General features: G+C 40.6%; 2 protein-coding genes and 1 pseudogene across 11 annotated transcripts in view; 1 reads left to right on the top strand and 2 right to left on the bottom strand.

Moving 5' to 3' along the window:
- Nucleotides 1-2,418: 2,418 nt before the first annotated feature.
- On the bottom strand, nt 2,419-13,058 carry TUG1 (taurine up-regulated 1; the record flags this gene model as incomplete). The annotated part of the gene is made up of 5 exons (XM_082353901.1): nt 2,419-8,551; nt 9,705-12,098; nt 12,307-12,434; nt 12,535-12,820; nt 13,037-13,058. The coding sequence occupies 4 exons, from the start codon at nt 13,056-13,058 to the stop codon at nt 11,638-11,640; spliced, it is 897 nt and encodes a 298-aa protein (XP_082210027.1). The 3' UTR covers nt 2,419-8,551; nt 9,705-11,637.
- Nucleotides 12,095-21,826, top strand: part of MORC2 (MORC family CW-type zinc finger 2) — a 64,047-nt gene continuing 54,315 nt past the window's right edge. For all 9 annotated transcript variants that reach the window (XM_082353079.1, XM_082353077.1, XM_082353078.1 and 6 more), the window contains exon 1: nt 12,095-13,667. In XM_082353079.1, coding sequence (XP_082209205.1) covers nt 13,600-13,667 — 68 coding nt within the window. In that variant the 5' untranslated portion in view covers nt 12,095-13,599. The remainder of the gene's footprint in view (nt 13,668-21,826) is intronic.
- LOC309610352 (small ribosomal subunit protein eS27 pseudogene) lies at nt 14,611-14,939 on the bottom strand (annotated as a pseudogene). The gene has a single exon. The product of its transcript is annotated as a small ribosomal subunit protein eS27 pseudogene (transcript).

The following is a 21,826-nucleotide window of genomic DNA, read 5'->3' as shown; positions in this document are numbered from 1 at the left end:
GAGGAGAGGGATAAAAAGGTAAGCTAGGAAATATGGGTAGAGGCTATATAGATCTTATTTCCACAAGTCATGGGGCTGGAGCTGGTAGTTGTCCCTTGGTATGCATGGGGGACTGGCTCTAGGACCCCAGTGGATACCAAAATCTGCGGATGCTGAAGTCCCTTATATAAAATGGCATACTACAGTTGGCCCCCTGTATCTGTGGGTTCCACATCCCCAGATTCAGCTGTGGATTTTGATCCACGTTGGTTGAATCCAGGTGCAGAACCTGTGGTTATGGAGAGCTGACTGTGCTTATCTCTTCCTCCTTCACTATACACTCTCTGTTTTCTTTAGCCAAAGGTTTCTGACTAATGGGAACACCCAAACTTTTATTCCTAAGGTATTTGGGGGTTGAAATTTTCCAAGTCTTTTGAATCTTCCCAGATACCAGTACTCCATAAGTCAGTCTCTTTTCTGATTGCCTTAATTTTCACAAAAGATCTTACCAATGCAGCAAATTCAATCAGCATCATAATTCTGCAACTTGTGGAATCTATCTCCAAGTTCTATTGCAATAATTTACAATTATACACTCCTAACTCAATGGTTTTGGCCTTCCTTATCCACTTCAAATTGTCCTATTGTCAACAGCTAACTGGTTATCCAAATGTTGCCTCAATAGGTACATGATTCCAAATGACAAGGGGGAGCATCTTTACTAGCTGTTTTGCCACTGCAAATTGCTCATTGTCCTCCTACCCCCACTGCAGCACACACAGAGGAAGTGTTCCTGCTGCCTTTCAGTCTCAGTGCAGTAATCAATTCCAGATCCCCCATGTTCCTGAGGGTTTGAAGCCTACTATTTAACTGTTAAAGCAACAGAAACCAGTCATTTGGTTGCAAGCAAGAGAAACCCACTTTGGCTGACAAATAAAAAGGGAACACAACGAAGATATATGGTGGTCTGAGAAACAAAGGAAAATCTGGATAGCTAGGCCTTGACAACAGAAACCAGGGCACCTTTGGGGATGTCATCGGATGAACTCTTATATGGTTTCCTTGGGACACTACCATCAGAAGGACTCAGCTCCTATAATTTTGTGTCACCTCTCTCAAGACTCAAAGTCCTGATGGGAGGGGAATTTAGACTGTACAAGCTTGGATCACACAATCCAACCTCAGTCAGCCAGGGAGCATGATGCAAGAATACTGTCATTTACGGTATTCCCACAGAATGGGAAGGAGTAGCATTCCAAAGGAAAAGTGAAGATCACTAAAAAATGGGGAAATGATTTTGGGAGGGGAGACAAAAATGAATGGATGTCTGCTACGCCAATATTTAAATGACGAGAAGAACTAAACCTACAATGGAGCAACAGCCAGGAAGGTAGGAAGAAAATGACACTTGAAGAGTATGCCAAGATGCTGGTGGCAGTTGTTTGTGCTGCTGAAAGTTCAGATATGATGTTTATGTAATGGACTTAACAATAAAAGGCCATTATTGACCTTGACTGCAGCGAGATCAGAATACTCAAAGATTTCGAAGAAAATGAGACTTTTTCCTTCTCTCTGCCTAGTGTGAACCTGCAGTAGAGGTCTTAAAGAGATTAATGTTGGTTGAGAACTGGAATAATCTTTCATGAACACTGAAACTATAAAGTTCATAAGCTAAATATGCTCAGACATTAAAAAGTAAGGAAAAATTACTGAGCTCTGAAAGATGCAACAGTCTATCAGTTTGAGTAATGGATGAATATATTTATCTAAATATTCACAAATATAAAGGCAGGTCTTTAAAATTATTTAACAAAACAGGCTCAGTGTTGAGTAACTTGCCAAGGTCAAACAGTAAGCACTAAATTTAATTTTAAAAACTCTTTATTTTAAAAAAAAGTTTAAAGTTTAAAATAAAGTTTAATGTGAGTAGTGTAAAATATTCAAATACAGAAATGTATAAAGTTGAAAGTCTCATGTAATCTACACTGTTCAAAGAAACCCATTAATAGATTTTTCTATGCATTATGAACATAAACACATAAATTTTTAAATGAGTTCATTGTACACATTTTTCTAGCAATGGTTTGTTTCATTTAATAATCATGGCCATTTTTCCATGCCCATACACAATAAATGTATTTTATTCATTTTAACAGACATGTAGATTTTCTTATATGGCTGAACCATGTATTATGTAACCAATTCTTTGCTGATAAATATTTAGGGTTTTTTTGGTATATTTTTCTACCATGTAATTAATTTTTATGCTTCTGTAATAACCTAAACATTGTCAGTTCCTGTTCCATTTTATATTCTGGATTGGAAAATAATTTCAGTGTGGCCTTGACCTCTAGTTTAGTATTTAGATCTGTCAAGTTTTGCTATTGGTAGATAGTAATATTAGGACTCAATTTCAAGTAATAGAAACCCAACTCAAAGTAACTTAAGCAAAGAAGGGTATTTATTGGTTCACATAACTGAAAAGTCCAGGGGATATACTAGCTTCAGGCACGGTTGGATCCAGGGGCACAAACATTGTCATCAGGACTCAAGTCTCTCCAACATTTGGCTCTGCTTTCCTCTGTACTGGCTTCATTCTTTGACTGGCTCATTCGATATGGTGGGCCCTGTTGGTCTGAGCTTTTCATCCTACAGAGCTAAGCAACCTCAGTAGAGCTTCTGAGCTTCTCCTCCACAGTTCACTAAACTCTTAGGGTTGGGTATCACTGGACCAGCTTGAATCACATGACCATTCCTGAACGAATCACTATGGTCAAGGAGATGGACTGTGCTGATTGATTAGGTCTGAATTAAATGTCCACCCATGAAACCTAAGATTAGGTCAGATTGAACCACATGGACTGAAAAGAAGGAGACGAGGTTCCAAGAAACATCAGGGAGTTGTTGCAAAGGGATGGAATTGATGCTGGTCAATCAAAAACAACTGATGTCAGTGGTAAGACCAGATATTGAAAAAGTTTAATCTCTGCTCATAAAGTTGAATGGTAACAGCTGGCACTGTTCCTTCCTTGACAATAAATGTATTCTGGAAAAAATCATGAGGAGTAAGTTTGTCTTCTACTCAGGAGGCTTGTAATCCATTTGAATGGAATAATCATGTCCAATAGCATACTCTGGATGACACAACAGAGTTTCAATGTAAGTAAACTCAGTGGTCGTGAGTTTGAGAGCCCAACTGTCTTGCTGACATGAAGCAGGACAACCAGCCTCCCACTGGCAAATAGTTCTGTGACGCTCATCAAGTCAGTGGTAAATTTTAAGCTCAGTGGAAAAGTTTTCTTGTGTTCCTTTAAGTCTTTTGCCAGGTTGAACTGGTACATTTCTGTTGAGTACTGGCAAATCAGATTCATCTCTGTATTACTGTAGAACAGAGGAATGGACAGTGACTTCAATCTGCTCTGCTCCTTCAGATCTGGTAGAAAGGGTCCCAAGTGCTGAAAATGACCTAATATATATAGGCATAGAGGCTTACTCTGCAGTTAAAAAAAAAAAAAGCTGCTGGTCAAGGAGTATACAGCACGGTCCTTCCTGTTGTGAACATTAAGTCCTGGTGGGTGAGGTGCAGGCTGCTTCTGTTCAAAACCCCTTGGTGGAACTGGGTATAAGATAGACCAAGATCAGCTATAGTCTTCTCAAGGACAGCCAGTCTGATTGCAGCAATATGTCAAAAAAGCAGGCAAGGGCTGTGTCAGGTAAATAGGCAAGTAAGTAAGGTACTTTCAGCAGGGCCAGCCATATCAATAGCCAGGCTATGATCTAGAAGAACAGGCAGTTTAATATCGAAACTCTGTACATTAGTTTTAACCCTGAGTACTCCAGGGTTAATCCACAGCGTTTATTCTGGATAAAATTTTCTGATCTTAAAGGGCCAGTCAGGTACAGCAACTTTCATTTTCCTGCTCATCTGCCCAAGAACTTTCAGCTCAGGAGAAGGCTATCTCCTTAATCCAGACTTGAGGTTCTGTTTAGGAGTCTATGCTACATCTGGGAGTGATAGGGTTGGGAGAGCCAGGTTCATCAAGGTTGGCCCTACTTTCTTTGGTAATCAAGTCTCCATCTTCTGTAACTCAGCCCATCTCTGAGAATCATCTTATCAACAAGTCAAGGCCTCAGATTGGTTGAATGGTACTGCTGAAAGATGAGATCTGAGGCATGGAGATAGTAAGATACTAGGTTTGAGTTTTATGCTTTTTCCACCATCAATTCTTACACACAGTGTACATCAGACTCTTGAACAGATGATCATCTTTACCTTTAGTCCCTCATTTTGACAGGATTAAAGGGAATGACTGCCAGTGTAGATCAATGTCTTTTTCCGTCAAGTACAGGAGAAAAAGAAAATCGAGCTGACATTTTGAAGGCAATAGAAAAACTAAGCTTGTAGATAATTTCTTCTTTACAAATAACAGTTGTACATACAAGCAGGCCAGTCATCAGATTTTATTTGTTGAGGGTGAGCAGTATAAAGTAACCAGACTTAGGCCTTGTTTGATGATTTGTAGACTGACTCATATAATCACAATTAGTCTAGAGGATAAGAGACAAAAGATATAAAGAAACATTTCCAACATTTAACCAGTGCATTCGTTAAAGTAGCTGAGGACAGCGGGCCCTTAAGTTGACTCTGAAGAAATGAGACTTTTCTCATGGCACAAATCAAAGTCTACTTGTTCTACATGATCTGGTCTGGGAGGAGTTCATGAATCAAATCCCTCCTGAACAGGTAAGTTGTCTTAATGCCTGAGAGTATTTCAAGACAAGGAATGAAGTCAGCCACTCTGATTCAGTGTAAAACAATAGTACTGAGACAGATGAAATTCCATGAAAACATCCACAAGGACAGGGGACTGTGGTCTTGTGACATTAGGAAGAAGCAGCAGGAAGCTCTTGAGTCTACTGATAAAATCTTTAGCTGCAGGCTTTGTAGATTTCCAGTCAGTCTACATTTCCAGCAAAAAGGTAGATGATATGCAATTTGAGATGCCCACCAAGTAAGCTATCATGGCCTGGTCAAAAGGCCTACCTCCAAACATCATTAACATCAACAGCTGATGGTACCAGACATCAAAACACCCATCTTAAAATCTCTCTTGGCTGGAAGAAAATTTTCGAAATGGTCACATTTTAAATCACACAGACGAGAAAGGATGTTCAGAGACTGTCTCTTGTGGATCAGGTATTACATGCAGTTAGAACTGAGTATTCATAATTTTGGAGACTAGGCAGATGTGCCAGTGACTGAGGAATTGTTTTAGCGATTTTTCAAAGGTTATTAGCTCATTTATCCTGGAAACAGCAGTTAAACTGAATAAAAACCAAGAAGTAGTGTAACTGCCACTGGTTGAGTGATAGTGACATAGTCTGAGAATATGAATAATAACCAGGTACCCTTTTAGATAATGTTGCCAGTCTTTGAATTCTGCTTTCAGTTTATAGTTATCCCTTGCACACAAAGTAGAGTACCATGGCTGAGAATGGGTGGTCCAATGTACAGTTGCTCTAATATGGCCTCAATGAGACATCAACTTCAGCATCAGCTTCAATACCTGGCGATTCATGTATCCAAGGAGGATCAAGACTTCAAGGTCATGTATTTCAAGTACCACTAGAGCATCTGGTGTTTGTGAAAGAAGCTGGGTAAGGGGGTTTGTCAGTGTAGAGTATGTATGAATTGCTCTCTGGCTATATCAAATCCAGGAATCACTGGAAGTCCATCTGTAGGTAGAGGGCTATTACTCTAGGTCCATTTGATACCACTTTCGGCCCATATGACTACTCTGGGGGGCAAAGATATGCCCATCTTCTTGTACTTTTCTGAGTTTGCCCACAGTAAGTATTCCTAAGAACATTCGGCATCAACTGAACATGGATGGTGTTGGGTAGAGGTACAGAACAGAATGCCATTCAGGTCGAACATACTGTTGTCTAGGGAAGTGGTTTTCAAACTGTGTTCTGAAGAGTTCTAGTTGTTGTAAAGAAGTCTCCTTAGGTGTCACCATGGTGGTAAAGTAAGATGCTTGTGGCAGGTTTCAGGCCCCCCACTTCTGCTTCCTCCAGAGCAGCTTCACTTTTACTCTGGGCTTCCATAAAGTTTTCATTCAAAGGGCTTCATGGCCACAAAGACTTTGGAAAACCAATGATCTAAGAATAAGTTGTTCACAAAATGCTGAAATACAAAAAATAGGTCACAGAAACCAGAAACTGTGTGAGCAAAGCCTGTGGTAAGCCAAGGTGTTTTCCTATTTATTCTTTCCCTAATGTGGGCCACATTACAAAATGATGAAGTTAACATTCAAGTCTGCTACAAATTCAGATTGCCTGAAATTGGGCTTGTAAGTGACTATCAGAGAACAAGGCTATTGGTTTTAAGTGACAATAGTGCTGGGGTTTTTGCAGTCAGCATACAGCTGCAAAATGCATTCATTTCTTTGTTAATATTATTTCAAAAATTCCCTGGCTGGATGACTTCTCTTCAAGTATTAATAAGATCTCAGTGGGCCACAACTCAAATCCTAAGAAAATATCTCCTTCTCACCCCTCCTCCCCCTCTTCTCTATTCTCCTCCTCCCTTCCCTTCCCAGTCTCCTCACCCACCTGAGATGCAATTCCCTTAAACTAGATTTACAGCACAATTCTACGGACAGAAAAGTATATTGCTAAATGTCATGGAATTCATCTAATTTTGTGGCAGAATTAACTCCCCCCATCCCCATCCCATGTATCCCCACAAATCTTCTAGAGGTTTCTTTGACAGAAAACAAAGGTAACTGTCAAGATGTGGGGCTCTCAGATGAGGAAGACATACTAATTCAAGTAGTTATTGACAAGGTAAACAAAGGGGGGGTTTCAAAGATGCTGTTTATTCCTGGGTCTCCAGGGTAATCTGTTGGCAACCAGGAAGCACTGGCTATACTGCTTTAGAGCAGTTTTCCCATTCCATTAAAAGGAATGCTGCAAAAATAACTTTCTGTGCTTGATTAAACTTAGGACACACTGGACCAAACAGCTAAATGAGGCTCTTTACCACAAGCCTTCTGAGATCCTTTAATACACTACACTGCATTATGAATCAGGGAAGGGGACACATTTACAGTATTTTACCACCTTACTGGACTACAGAAGCTCTATGATATATATTACATGTGTATATCAAATATATACACACACACACACATATATATGAACAGTACTGTTCTAAAAAAATTGATGGCTCATTCTATGTAAATATTAGTTTGGGGATAGAGGACCACAGGTAGATCTTGGTGTCCAGGAATATTAGTAAGAATTAAAAGAAAAAAAAAAAGAAGACATGATATGAACAGGGATCTCCAATCAACTAGGCCATCTTTGGGAAGACCATGAAGATACATGAAAGATCTAAAAGCAGCTTTGTGTTTCGTAATGGGTAATCTTGCTGTCAAATGAACATTTGTTTTGTTGACTGGACAGTCTACTCCTAAATGTCAGAGATGCTGTAATGGAATTCTGGTCTAGGTACAGCTATCACAAGATTACATGTATGACATCCTGACTGATCGAGGGCACCAGATCAGGAAGTTGGAAACTTTTCTGGGGTTCCCACTCTCCAGTTATTTTAACACTGGGTAAAATAGAGGCTAAGTTAATTCCAAGGAGAGAACTGGACTAGGAGTCAGAAGGCCTGGCCTCTACCACTTTGTAGCTGTGTCACCTCGGATAACCTTTTAAATTTCCATTTCCTCATTTGCAAAAAGGGATTATAATTTGTGTTATTTGATAATTGACATTAATGCATGTAAAAGTGCTTTGAAACTGTAAAGTGCTATATAAACATAAGGGATTACCATATAGGTTCTACCTGGATGTATCAAGAGGCCTTTTCTGGAATCTGATTGGAGCTTTGTGAGATGCTGTTAGGTAAAGGGATTCCTTGGTAGAATTTCTTACATTTGTGTGAAAAGTTCTGGTTCCTGAGTAATCCCAAAGAAGATGCTGAGAGTTCACTGTGCCTTTGTTTTAATCCCAATGGGTCAGAATATCTGCTTGCTCATTCAGTAGGTTACTACAGATTTGACATGGAAAAAGAATGGGGTCCAGATTAGATACTTCCTGAATTTCAATCATTTAAGATAGTGGGGCATGGTCCAATGTGGTTCTCAAAAAGATGTTGCCATTCTTCAGACAGTGCTGATAACTAAAAATCCCCTGGTCCAAATTTATTACGTGTCTCTGAAGGCTTTAACTGAAGAAACGAAATGCACACTCATGGAACAAAGAGCCTTTGTTGTGATAAAATAGCTTCAGCTATTTGGCTTGAGGAGTTTGACTTCACTACAAAAGGCTGTGTTGAATCTCGGTAGAACAGTACAGGAGTGGAGGTGAAGGCCACATCATGATGATTTGCTGGATGCCTCCTGGGTCACAGTGGTCCACTGGAATGATGTCTTCTTCAGTAGTAAGGTGGTAGAATCACCATGGGCAAAAATCCAGGTACCAGATCTGTAGGCTGATGGAATAGCACAAAGGTGGTCAGACGGTCCAGGTGAACACTTGGCAACCAGGAGGCACAGGACTGGAGGGGAGAGGGACAAAACATATAAGATAACAAATGCTTGGAATTACAAACAAAGGACTCTAACACTGGGGTGGGGCTGCTGCCAGCACATGAGCTGCTTGACGGATACTAATTCTTGACAAGCATAGTTTAGAAGCTGACAGATAATAAATGGGGGGAAAAAGCCTTATGATTAATGATCAGTGATGATAAGAACAGAAAGAGTTCTCTGGTAAAGACTGTTTCCTGACTCTTGAGGACAAACTGTCTTAGGGAAGCAACAAATAGGAACTGCCCCAAGTCTCATACTTTGGGGGAGTAATTTGATTATATTCAGGTTGCTGGGCAGTGGTTGGTGGAGAAAGAAGTGGCTCCAAAGGTGGTATGAGAACTGGATTTAATTTTATATACCAACACCAAAGCAAAGCAAAGGAGATACCGTTGTTCTTCCTTTTCCAATGCCTTTCACAAATTGTCTTATGGTCTTGTACTTGTAAAAGCTATCCTTAATTACATTTTCATAAGATTCCATCTTGAGTGCGAGAGAATAAGGTACGCAGGGAATAAGACCCTGGCCCTTGCAACCCTCTGTAATACCCTATGCAGCAGAGCAGTTTCTCTTTATACTTGAGGGCTCCCTAAATCTTTTTAAAGTTAGAATTAAAAAATAATAAAGCATGAAATAAAGGAAGAGACATGGCCCAAAACTAGTGACTTTTTCCCTAATCAGGAGTAATTAGGTTACCACACAGCAACTAAGCAAACATTTCTTGAGTGCTTATCCTGAGATCGCCTGTTCTCTAAATTCCTTCTTTCTACTAATGCTTCATATGTGGTAATATGTCTGGGCAAAGATTCCCAAGACAAAGCCCTTGCTTTCATGGGGCCTGCTATCTGGAAAGAGCTAATGCATGCAAAGAAGGACTTTACAAGCTATTTGTATACAAAGATAGATAAAAGATATGTAACAACACATTATAAAACTTAAAAAAGATAATTTCTGGCTAAAGTTAGGAAATTCATGAAGGAAAGAGCATCTGAGTTGGGTATTGAGTAAATGGCAGTTTTGATAGGTGAAGAAGCAGAGGAAGGCATTCCAGGGTAGAGAAGAGAGCACAAACAAAAGTGCAGAGATGGTAAAGAATAAGGCATTTTGGAAAATGGCAAGTACCGTAGTTCACTGTGGGTGGAGCATCGCCAGAGTTTGCACTGAGAGTGTGGCGAAAATTCAGGTCTCCGAATTCCCAGTAATAGCGCTGGTGGCAGTGTTTGCTCAGTCATTGTCTCTTTTCTCAAAGCGAGGAAAACAGTCCCCAAATTCAAAAACAAAAAAAAATCCAGCTCCCAAGTTCCTGTCACATCTTGATAATCTCTTCCAGGTCCCGGATCCAGTTCTTGAAAATCTGGAAATCTGGAGTCCACGCCGTGACTACACTGAAGGACATCTGGAGAGCAGAACGCTGTAGTGAAACACTTTCAACCTCCTATCCCGGACAGCTCATGTTTTGTCACAGAATTTCAAGCTTTGAGTTCCAGTTGTTTTTTTCCTCCTTTCTCCTGAGGAAAGCATCTTATCACCACAGTCTTAACATTCTTTTGAGGTACATCCAGATTTAATTACAAAAGAGCTAAAAGACCAACACATCTTTCTCCAAAACAGTCACTTCTCTGGAATTGAGATCCTTTGTCTCTGCCCTCTAGGTAAAGGGAATAGTCAATTGATTTTTCCCAGATGTTTGTATGAAATAGCAGAACCGGCTAACCCCTAACAAACAAAACACTTAAGTGGGTTTGTGTTTGCTTGCTTAGAACTGTACCACTGGTAAGCACCACTCCACAAATTGAAAATGTTTGAAATCCAAGTGTTCAAACATTTCTATAGTGTTTGCTGGATAATGGCCTGGAATTTGATAAAAGCAGCTGACAATTAACAAAGAAGCAAAAACTGGCATTTTGGCCATTTTAGTAACACACTTGCAAGCAAAGAGAATACAAAGCAGGCCGGTGGTGGGGGGTGGTGGTGGAAAATTAAGGTTTGAAACACTTGCAGTCTACTGATTTTGAGGTTCAGTAGACGTTCTAACAAAACTTTTCAGAGAATGTTAACCTTCAATTAATAAAGACAAACCCCCAAACATCTTCAGGAATTCCATGCCTGGTTCAGTTTGTTCCAGTCAGCCAGCTTGCTAAAAATTCACCTGCACCATTCATTAGCTGGACTTGGCAGCACCATTTAAAAATAAGCCTGCTCACTACCAATCACACAAACTAAGAATATAAAATAGAAGCAAGTAACGGATGGCAGCCATGGTCATGGAAAATGGTCAATGAAACAGAAAAGTAGTCAGGCACCAGAAAATAAAAAGTTGTTGGGCCAAAGATTAAACAGGCTTCTTGATACTAGAGAACACATCCACTCCTACTTTTAGCTGCTTTATATTGGGTGCCACTGTACCATATGCATCAGCCACCTTTCAGGCAACCCATGGTGAAAAGACTCAGAATAGAAGCCAAGCAGTGGAGTGTTGTTACCCCGAATACCCACTATGCATAGAACAGCTCACATATCCCAGGGATTCAAAAGGGGCTTCAAATTGGTTGTGACGGGTCCCAAATGACATCTAGGCCTCAGTTTCCTCCTTGTGGCAAAGGAATTGTGGTTCTTAACTCTTCTGGGTCACAGCCCCCCTCTGAAAACTTGCTGGCGATGGATCCTCATTCCCCTAAAATGCATATTCCCACTAATTTTTGCACACAATTTCAGGGAATTTGGGAATATCCAACTCCAATCCAAGGTTCCCAGGTTCAAAATCCAAGGATTGGACAATTGATAAGTTTTCTTACAACTCAAAAAAAAAAAAAATAAAGCCAAGCATTACGAACAATAATCATCCCTTACATTCACCGACGCTTTATAGTTTACAAAGCGCTTTCAATCCCACAAACGTTGATAGAGGAGGAAACTGAGGCGCAGACAAATTACCAAGTGACTTGCCTAAGGTCACTCGGCCAACTGGTGGCTAGGCCCGGAAGCAAACCCAGCTCTTCCGACTCCGGAGCTTGTCTCTCCACCCCGGAGCTGCCGCCAGAGATCCCGCCCCTCACTAGGGCGGCATAAGAAGAAAAAGACAAAGTAGGAAGCCCACCACCAACCATCCCCCAGCCCCCTCCTGCCCGCCCAACTGGGTCCTTGCAGGCCCCGAAGGGTGGCGCCAGGCCTCCAGGCCGGCCCCGGCCACCCCAGCTTCCCCGGCCGCGCCAAATCCCGCCGCCTCCCCGGGAGCGGGGCGGAGCAGCTGCCCGCCGCCGCCGACCACCCGGACAACTCCTCGTCGAATCGCAAACGCATAGGCCGCCGCCCGAGTTCTGCGTACGAGAAGAAAGACGCGGCGCGAGCGCCAACGGCCACCGGGCGCGCGCCGCGGCGGCCGGGCCTGCGCCCCAAGAGCTGGATGCCAGAGCAGGAGAAAGAGCCGCCAACCGATCGCTCGATCGACCGCGCGCCCGCTCCTTCGCCCTACCAGACCGGGGAGGGGGGGAGGGCGCGCCAGGGCTTCTTCGAGTTAGGGGCCTGACTCCCCGGCGACGAGACAAGATGGCTCCTCCGGTCCGTGCAGCTGCTGCCGTCCCGGCTGCGTCGCTCGGCCCGCCCCCGGTACTGTTTCTTTAAATGGCGGAGAGGGTCAAGAAAGCAGGAAGAGAGGCGCGCGCACTCACGTGACAGGGGAGTGCCCGGCTAACAAAATCCGGTCACGTGGAGACACGCTACCCACCAATCAGGAGGCTTCGCATCAGGGCGGGGGCGGGAGGAGGGGCGGCTCTGTGATTGGCCGAGTGCGCCGCGGAGGCCTCGGGGGCTTGGGGCGTCGGGGAGTGTGCGAGGCGGCCTGGCTTGTGTGCACTGGCGGAGACAAAGCGGTGGCTGAGGTGGCAGTGGCGGCAGCGGCAGTGGCGGCGGAGGAGCCCTAAACGCCGAAGTTTGTGGTGCTGAGTCCGGTCACCATCTCATCCAGCGCGGCGCGCGGGCGGCTGGTCTCGCGGCGGCGGCGGCAGCGGCGGAGGCGGAGGCGGCGGCAGCACATGGTTCCAAGAGCGCGCTGCGGTCGTTGGGTTCCAATTCCGTGGGGAGGGACAAAGGCAGCTGTGAGCGCCGGGCAACGCCCGGTCGGGTGGTTCGCTCGCCACTGTCCTCGATCCGGGCCTTGAAAGCTGGGACTAACTCCTCTTCGTGAGGAGGAGACCACGGGACCGAGGCCCAGTCAGGGCCTGAGAGGCTGAGGCCGGTGTCTGAGGGAAGTGGGGGAGGGGCGCGGCCCGCCTGAGTTAATTTGGGCGGGTCATTTCTGTGGCTACTTAGTGGGTCATTGTGAGGTAATTTGACCCACTACCCTGACGAAATTGGGGCACACAGCAAGCTAGGTTTGGTCCGGGCTTTGAAAACAGAAATCGGTCTTCAGCGCTTAGGAGATCTTTCAGTTGGGAGGTGGTGAAGCCGGAACTAACGCCATATGCACTTCATCAACATCGTGGTCACCAGTCTGGGGCTAATTTAAGGATCCTGGGATCATTGATGGCGAAGAGATGGGTGGTTGTCCAGTTTTATGACTGAAGTTGCTAAATTTCCGGATTGGTAAGTTTCCGGATTGGTAAATTTCCTCACAGGAAATTTAGAGGAATAACAACAAAAAAGGCTCGAAGATCATGAAGATGGAGCAGTAATTAAATCGCCAACTCCAGTATCATCTACTCTAGGACCAACCACATTCCACTCCGTGAACTGTCGCAAATTAACGCTGAAGCTCCTTAAGACTACACGTTTATGACGTAGTTCCTTCCAAAATATTACATCATAGTCATTGAGAAGATTAAAAAAAAATGAAAGGAGAAATTGAGTTTTGTTTTAGACATCTTTTTGAATATATCTTGGTTAGATACTAGATAACCTTGTTTAACTAAGGAGCACAGATTTACGAAACCTTTACTGGAAGGAATCCTGAAAAATCTGTTCCATTGTAAGCTTATAGTTCCCAGTTAGTGGGTAAAGAACTGGAGACCTCACTGCACTCATGGCTTTCACAAATTACAGCAGTCTGAACCGAGCTCAGCTAACCTTTGACTATCTACACACAAATTCGTAAGTATCCTATAGGTGCTACTGAGGTCACTGATAACTCGTTGCTTGATACTAATATGGAAATCCTTTTCCCAGAAAATTTTGCATTTTTACTTTTTGGGATGTGTCACTGGATGAGTCTTGAGCTCTGTATGGAAGAACTGAGATCAGTGAAATGTTTGTTGCTAATCCAGAAGAATATGATCTTCCTTTATTGGATCAAAATTTATTTGGTCAAATGCAAACTAGTTCTTTGCAGTCAGTATATTGAGTTGTTTCATTCAAGTGTTTAATAGGAATCCAACAAGTACTGTTCTTTGGATCGCCAAAAGTTGGACTATTCTAGTATCAACTCCTTCTTCTCTTTGGTGACAACAGCCAAAACAGTTGGGTTATAACAAGTCTTTTCTTTCTAAGAAGGAAAAAAGAAAAAAAAAAAACAAATGAAGACGTTTAAATGGCAACTTGTGAGAAGAAATTTTTTCCCCAGAAAACAGTTGGTTTTATTTTTCTGGGAAATTCATCCTCATCCAATATAGTTTTTATATGCTAAGCAGAAAGTGATAATTTGGTTAAACCCGTGATTTAAATAGCCTTTCCCCAAAATGTATGCAAATCATTGAACACATACTGTGTTCATAGTTCTTGAGTTTGTGAGGAGATTACCATCACTCCACATTGGTCTGGAATGTTTTAGGGTTAAACCTTATGCCCACTCTTTTGGAAGTGATGCAGTGGGGGTATAACTATTTAGTTCTTTAGTACATTCATTTGGCACTTTTCAGATGAAGGTAAGTATTTTCTCATTTTGGTACCTGGAGAGGTGGCGAGCAGTTAAATGAATGGCCCAGAGTTCAGAAGAACCACCTTCAGGGTTGAGAACATAGACTTCAGTTATCTAGTAATAGTGCAGTAACTTAGCCTTTTACAGGAAAGAACTATATATTTTTGATAACGTCTGTAATTTTTTTTTTTTAATCCAAAATATGTTTATTGGGATGGTTTCCCATTCATCTTGATCCTGGGGGCTTTTAGTGCCGCTTCCGTCTGAAGGAGCATTCTTCCGTAAGCCTTGCTTTTCCTCCTGTAGGCTGGCAGAGGACAGTAGAGCAGCCAACACACAAAACTACTGTTTGTGCATGGCTAAAGATGGTGGTGATTTTATAGCATCCTGGGCATTTCACATCCATGAAATAGGAATTGGGGCTCTGCACCAGGTGCTGCTGCTTGTCTTTCCTCTTCTGGAGAGGGATGAAGGAGATCCTTTGTGAGAGGCATGATCTTGTGGGGAGGCCATCACTGTTGGAAAGGACGTCTGTAATTTTTTTGTTTGCTGTTTTTCCTATCAAGGAAATAAAAATTTTTTGAGTAGTGAAGTGAATTGCCAAATGAGAACCTGGTTTTGTTTTGTTTAGGAAGATTCTTACTGAACTAGAGTGTTTAAGTAGGTATTGCAGAGTCACCTAGGTGAATTCTCAAGCTGTGGATAATGAATCTGAAATCCAGCTAGATAAGGTGTCTGATCAAAGGTTATACCCATCTAGCTCATAGCATAGCCAAGGGCAGTAGTATCCTTTAGTATCCTTTTGTATATTTGAACTGCCACGTTAAGAAGAAGAAGTCGAAGGCCACTTAGATGTTCACAGATGATTGTGTTTGTTAAATTCAGTTCTGAATTTTGGAATGAGGGACCAAAACAGACTGATATTCTTGGAAGACCATAACGAGAGTTCAGAAACTGGGTTCTTGTTCCAGCTTCCCCAAAGAATTTATTTGATAATGAAATGATAGTAACAACAGTTAATTGCTTCATGCCAGTCACTTTTAAACATGGTCTAAAGTAATCTTTATAGCAGCCCTACTGGAATAAGGGTTATTCCTATCTTGCATTTGAGGAGACTGAGGCTCAAAGAGATTAAGTTACATGCGAAAGGTTACACAGCTGCTAAGTGGCAGATGTAAGGCACCAAGACTGAAGGCAGTAAGATTTATCTGGCCACATGGTTAGTGCTTTTAACCATTAGGCAAGACCTCCTACTGTAGTCAGTTTTACCTTGTTTCCTTGTCTATACAGCAGAGGGTTTACTTACCACTTTAAAAGTTTTCAATTTTAGTTTATCTCGATGAACCTTTTATTTGAGGATTCTGGGATATTTCTATTTCTTTTGCTATTTTATGGTTTTTTAATAGGAGAACAGAGCAAAGGCAAAGAATTGAACCTCAGTTGAGCCACTTGTTTGAAATTGGAGAATTTTCTGGGAATTTGACTTACCGTGTTGAATTGGAACCACTTGCTTGCATAAGCATTTTGAGGGTTGAATGTATCATTTTGGAAGCTCTGGAATTTATTACCTGGATCACACCTTAGAAGTTGTTTACGTCTGAATGTGTCCAGTCCTGCCAGAAGAAAATATGAACCCCAGAACACCTAGATAAGTTTTTGGTTTGTAGCCAGTTTCAGGACCTTTCTTTATTGTGACTCGACTGGAAGTTCATTTCTAGAGGAAACAAATTTTTAATTTTCATAAAATGTGACTTGTTAATCGTAATGGTGGTAGATACATCTCCTCTGGGTTAAATGGTGCAGTGTTACCTTTGGAGAAGGGAGGATTTGCCTTTGGCTTTGTTCTAATTAAAAAAAAAAAAAAGACCATTTTAAGGTGTCTGACATCTACAATATTGCCATATTGAATTGTGAAAGAAGTGACCCTTTATCTCCCATTTAGCAGAGTCCAGGATAGAAGAGTAGAAATCAGTGTGGTGCAGTAAAGAGCATGGGCTTGGGAGCCAGCCAAGCTTATGTTTGACTGCTTCCTGGCTGTGGCCTTGGGTAGGTCAACTTACCTGAGCCTCAGTTTTTTCATCTACAAAATGGGGCTAATCTGACAATGTTTATGAGAATTATGTAAAATAATGTTTATAAGGTAATTAAATTACACATGGTTCACAGTAAATATTGAATAGATGGTGACAATTATTTGTTTTATTTATAATATTACCTCATATAAACCAAAAGTTGGTCAGTGTGGTAGCAACTTGCTGTTTGGTGGTAGTCATTAGGCAGATGAATTTTTAATAAATTCTGGAGCATCTGTTGGACATGATAAACCCCTGCCTTAAATTTTTTTGTGTGTGTGTGTGTTAGGTCTACAGTAACTGCTGATGGTTTTTCTCTTGATTATATCAGCATTAAGGTTTGAAGCAGGCCTGGGAAATTCTAACATGAAGGTCTTAGGCTAATTTGTTTTAATATTGCATGTTGCTCATATGAAATGATTGAAGTTAGGATTTTTAAATAAAAGTAGTTTTATGCTCTTACTGCTCTTTGGTGGTAGATTTTGTGACTGGTACTAAAATGTTCACAAGTAGTCAAGGGCCAGATACCAGATGTAGCGATGGTAGTGATGTTCCTTTGGCATAAGGGGCATATCTTAAATCACTCTGTATGCAGTATTGCTAAGTGCTCTGATAGAGCAGGGTGCTTAAGTATAAGATGCCTGCTTTCTATGTCTCTTCCTGTCTGCACATTTAATAACTTATTATCTTGAGCATATGATATTTTTGGGTTGTTTTACTGGTATGTGAAGTGAATGTAAAGGAACCTTTCAACTCTATAGAGACCATATATCTTATGATTTATAATCCTGTTGAAATGTGGGTTCACACTCTATTAAAGCCATTAGAACGTAGAATTGTTGCCCTAGAATTTTTAGCTTTATTTTCTAGCAGTTAAGGCAATTAACTCTTGACATCATATCCAAGAACTAAGCAGAAGCTATCACTGTGTGATGGGGTTATGGATAATCTATGGCTTTAAATTCAGGCTGAATATAAATAGACCATTTTCCTTACATAATGAGTAGATTTACACTTGAATTTGTCACTGGAAATGCTGAGCTGCAAAGCTATTTTGATCGTAGCACAAATGGTATAAAAGCCACAATCAGTTGAAAGTGAAAGAAGTTGTTAAAAATCTTTGTCTTTTTCCAGATGGTTGATCTTTCTTGGATCACATGCAAAGAATCTTTAGGTCTGTGAAGAAAATAATTTCTTTTGATATTTATACAGATATCTCTATCTCAACTGCCAGCTAGCAATGAGTGCACCTCTTTGAATGTTATTTGAAAAAAAGCGGAGAGCTTACACAGTTGGTACGTTTTAGGTCTTATGAATTTAAGAGATACTTAGAAATTTGGCTTTAGCATTTGTTAGTAGGATCAGTTATTCACTTGGAGGTTTGGAGAAGAATCCGAGTGTTGTCTCTGACCTTAACAACAGTTGTCGCAAAAGGCTCCTTTTATGATGTGTCAGCACACATCACAAAAGCACCCCTTAGCTACATTTTAAAGTATCTGTTAACTTATCTGAAATATGTATTGTGGAACAGCATTGATACTGTGTGGAACAACGAAGACATTTGGAATGTTTTCTTTAGATTCTAAATGTACAAGACACTTTTCTAAACATTGTGTAGAAAGCAGTAAAAACTTAGCCAGAAGTGCTCTTTATGCTTGCCCTTTCGAGATCTTATTGAATTCTAAATGTCTTTAATTTTCATGTGAAACAATCAGAAATATGTATTGGTGAGAAGCAATTGCTGTTTCTGTTTGTGATTTCTTTGCCCTGATGGCAAAGGTATCAGAATTAGTTTTCCAGATTATTGATATTCACCATTGTCACTACCAAAGGCCAGAGAATCCCAAAGATTTCTGCATACAAATTGTAGTCTCATTCTTACTAAGATTGTACTCTTGTTTTTTTTTCCAGGAGCTGTATTTCTGATATTCCTTGACTTCAAGTACAAATTCTTTTTGAAATGAGAAATATTGCAGTAGAATTTGTTACTTTACATTTTAGCCTTCAAAATTAAAAAGAAAATTTAGAGTATAGAAAACTAATTCACTTTATAAGTTTCTTAGACAGGAAAACGATTGCTTGAAACCTTGAGAACAAAGATTTACTTTTAACTTATATTACCATCATCAAATCACTTTAATTTTCCAGCTTATTTTTCCCTATGTAATTAGTTGAAGTAATAAGCAGAATATATTTTTGTTTCTTCAATTGATAATTTGAAGAATTTAAGGTGATGATTTTGGAGACAAATTTTTTTTTAATGAGTTTGGTCTTTTATTTATTTATTTAAATTAATTTATTTATTTTTGGCTGCGTTGGGTCTTCGTTGCTGCGCACAGGCTTTCTCTAGTTGTGGCGAGCGGTGGTTACTCCTGGTTGTGGTGCGCGGGTTTCTCATTGTAGTGGCTTCTCTTGTTGTGGAGCATGGATTCTAGGCACGTGGGTTTCAGTAGTTGTGGCTTGCGGGCTCTAGAGTGCAGGCTCAGTAGTTGTGGCCAATGGGCTTATTTGCGACGTGGGATCTTCCTGGACCAGGGCTCGAACCTGTGTCCCCTGCATTGGCAGGTGGATTCTTTTTTTTTTTAATATTTTAAAAATTATTTTTAATTTTATTTATTTATTTTTTAACATCTTTATTGGAGTATAATTGCTTTATAATGGTGTGTTAGTTTCTGCTGTATAACAAAGTGAATCAGCTATACATATATATATATCCCCATATCTCTTCCCTCTTGTGTCTCCCTCCCTCTCACCCTCCCTATCCCATCCCTCTAGGTGGTCACAAAGCACCGAGCTGATCTCCCTGTGCTATGCGGCTGCTTCCTGCCAGCTATTGGTTTTACATTTGGTAGTGTATATATGTCCATGCCACTCTCTCGGTTTGTCCCAGCTTACCCTTCCCCCTCCCCGTGTTCAAGTCCATTCTCTGTAGGTCTGTGTCTTTAGTCCCGTCCTGCCCCTAGGTTCTTCATGACCATTTTTTTTTTTTTTTTTTAGATTCTGTATATATGTGTTAGCATGCGGTATTTGTTTTTCTCTTTCTGACTGACTTCACTCTGTATGACAGACTTCAGGTCCATCCACCTCACTACAAATAACTCAGTTTCATTTCTTTTTATGACTGAGTAATATTCCATTGTATATATGTGCCACATCTTCTTTATCCATTCATCTGTCAGTGGACACTTAGGTTGCTTCCGTGTCCTGGCTGTTGTAAATAGAGCTGCAGTGAACATTGTGGTACATGACTCTTTTTGAATTATGGTTTTCTCAGGGTATATGCCCAGTAGTGGGATTGCTGGGTCGTGTGGTAGTTCTATTTTTAGTTTTTTAAGGAACCTCCATACTGTTCTCCGTAGTGGCTGTATCAATTTACATTCCCACCAACAGTACAAGAGGGTTCCCTTTTCTCCACACCCTCTCCAGCATTTATTGTTTGTAGATTTTTGGATGATGGCCATTCTCGCTGGTGTGAGGTGATACCCCATTGTAATTTTGATTTGCATTTCTCTAATGATTAATGATGTTGAGCATCCTTTCATGTGTTTGTTGGTAATCTGTATATCTTCTTTGGAGAAATGTCTATTTAGGTCTTCTGCCCATTTTTGGATTGGGTTGTTTGTTTTTTTGATATTGAGCTGCATGAGCTGCTTGTAAATTTTGGAGATTAATCCTTTGTCAGTTGCTTCATTTGCAAATATTTTCTCCCATTCTGAGGGTTGTCTTTTCGTCTTGTTTATGGTTTCCTTTGCTGTGCAAAAGCTTTTGAGTTTCATTAGGTCCCATTTGTTTATTTTTGTTTTTATTTCCATTTCTGTAGGAGGTGGGTCAAAAAGGATCTTGCTGTGATTTATGTCATAGAGTGTTCTGGCAGGTGGATTCTTAACCACTGCGCCACCAGAGAAGCCCTTGGAGACAAATTTTTAAAATATATGGATGTTTCTTGCAGGTGTACACTTTTCCTTGCAAAATTGTGGGGGTTTTTTTTTCATGTAAAATAATTAAGAATTGGATTTTAGTCAGAAGAATTTGAGCTCTGTTAGGGGACTTGGAGATAAAATTTCTACATTTTGTTAATACATCATGGTACTGCCTTTGGATCAGCAACAGATATATTCACTGATCTCATGGGAAAAAGTTCTTCCTAAAATTCCAAGAACTGGTAGTTTTAATTAAAAATTTGCATTTGTAAAAATTTGAAGATTTACTTGAGAAAAAAACCAGTGTTCCTGGACACTTGAAATTTGGGTATTTATTTTATAAACAAGCGTTTTACAATTTGTTTTGAACAATGTAGTAAGTGCTCATAGATCCTAGACACTGCTTATTTAGTATTGGTATATTTCATTCTCAATTTTTAGAAATTTTCACTTTATTGGCTGAAACTTTACATACAAAAAAATCAACTGGAATAACATGGTTATTTTTGAAAAATTGATGATGGTAATATGTGGGTTAATGCTTTTATATTTTCTTTAATCAAAAGTCAGAGTTTCAGGACTCCCCTGGCGGTCCAGTGGTTAAGTCTCTGCACTTCCACTGCAGGGGGCACAGGTTCCATCCCTGGTCAAGGAACTAGGGTCCCACATGCCACAAGGTGCGGCCAAAGAAAAAAAATGTCAGAGTTTCTAGGTGGTTCTAGGTAGACACATCTATTTTTATATCTAACGAGGACTATTATGGGAAATAGCACAAATTAAAGACGGTGTAAATGGAGGAAGAAATGTAAGGAGACATCTTACACATAAATATCATCTTTATTGAGTTCTGAATAACATGGTAATTGTGAATTTATCCCACTCACATTTTGAGCAGCCTCCTAGAGGAGGAGATGACTATTGGCTACCCTCCTTGAAAGGGCTAACTTGAACAAGGGCCCTAGGAGACCACACCAAGCCCTTATCCTCTTAGGATAAGGAGGAATTGTTTAAGAGGGTCTTGGATTCCTTTCTTTAATGTGGAGAAAGTTTTGTTTTTGGCCAAAATCAGGGAATGTCAAGAAATGGATTATTTTCTTTCTCCCCACTTTCAAATGGAGTATTTTTGCTTATAAATTGCACAAAACTGAATGGGTTTTCACCAGTAAATCACACAAAGGTATTGGTAAAGCTGAATGCTAGCAATTTGTCCATTGAGAATTCTTAAAAGATATGCAGAAACTGACAGCTGGTTAAGGCAATGAAAAATGAAATACAGGCATTTTTCAGGGTAGAATACGAATAGTGAAAAACACTGTTTTAGCAGTAGTACACATAGGAATCTTTGAATGTTTTAGAGTGGGTTCCCCTACTCAAAATAGTAAGAATAAACATTTTTGAGTAGAT

Source organism: Balaenoptera borealis, assembly GCF_965194805.1.
Source record: "Balaenoptera borealis genome assembly, chromosome: 14".
Classification (NCBI taxonomy): domain Eukaryota; kingdom Metazoa; phylum Chordata; class Mammalia; order Artiodactyla; family Balaenopteridae; genus Balaenoptera; species Balaenoptera borealis.
This window is presented reverse-complemented; position numbering and strand designations above follow the sequence as displayed.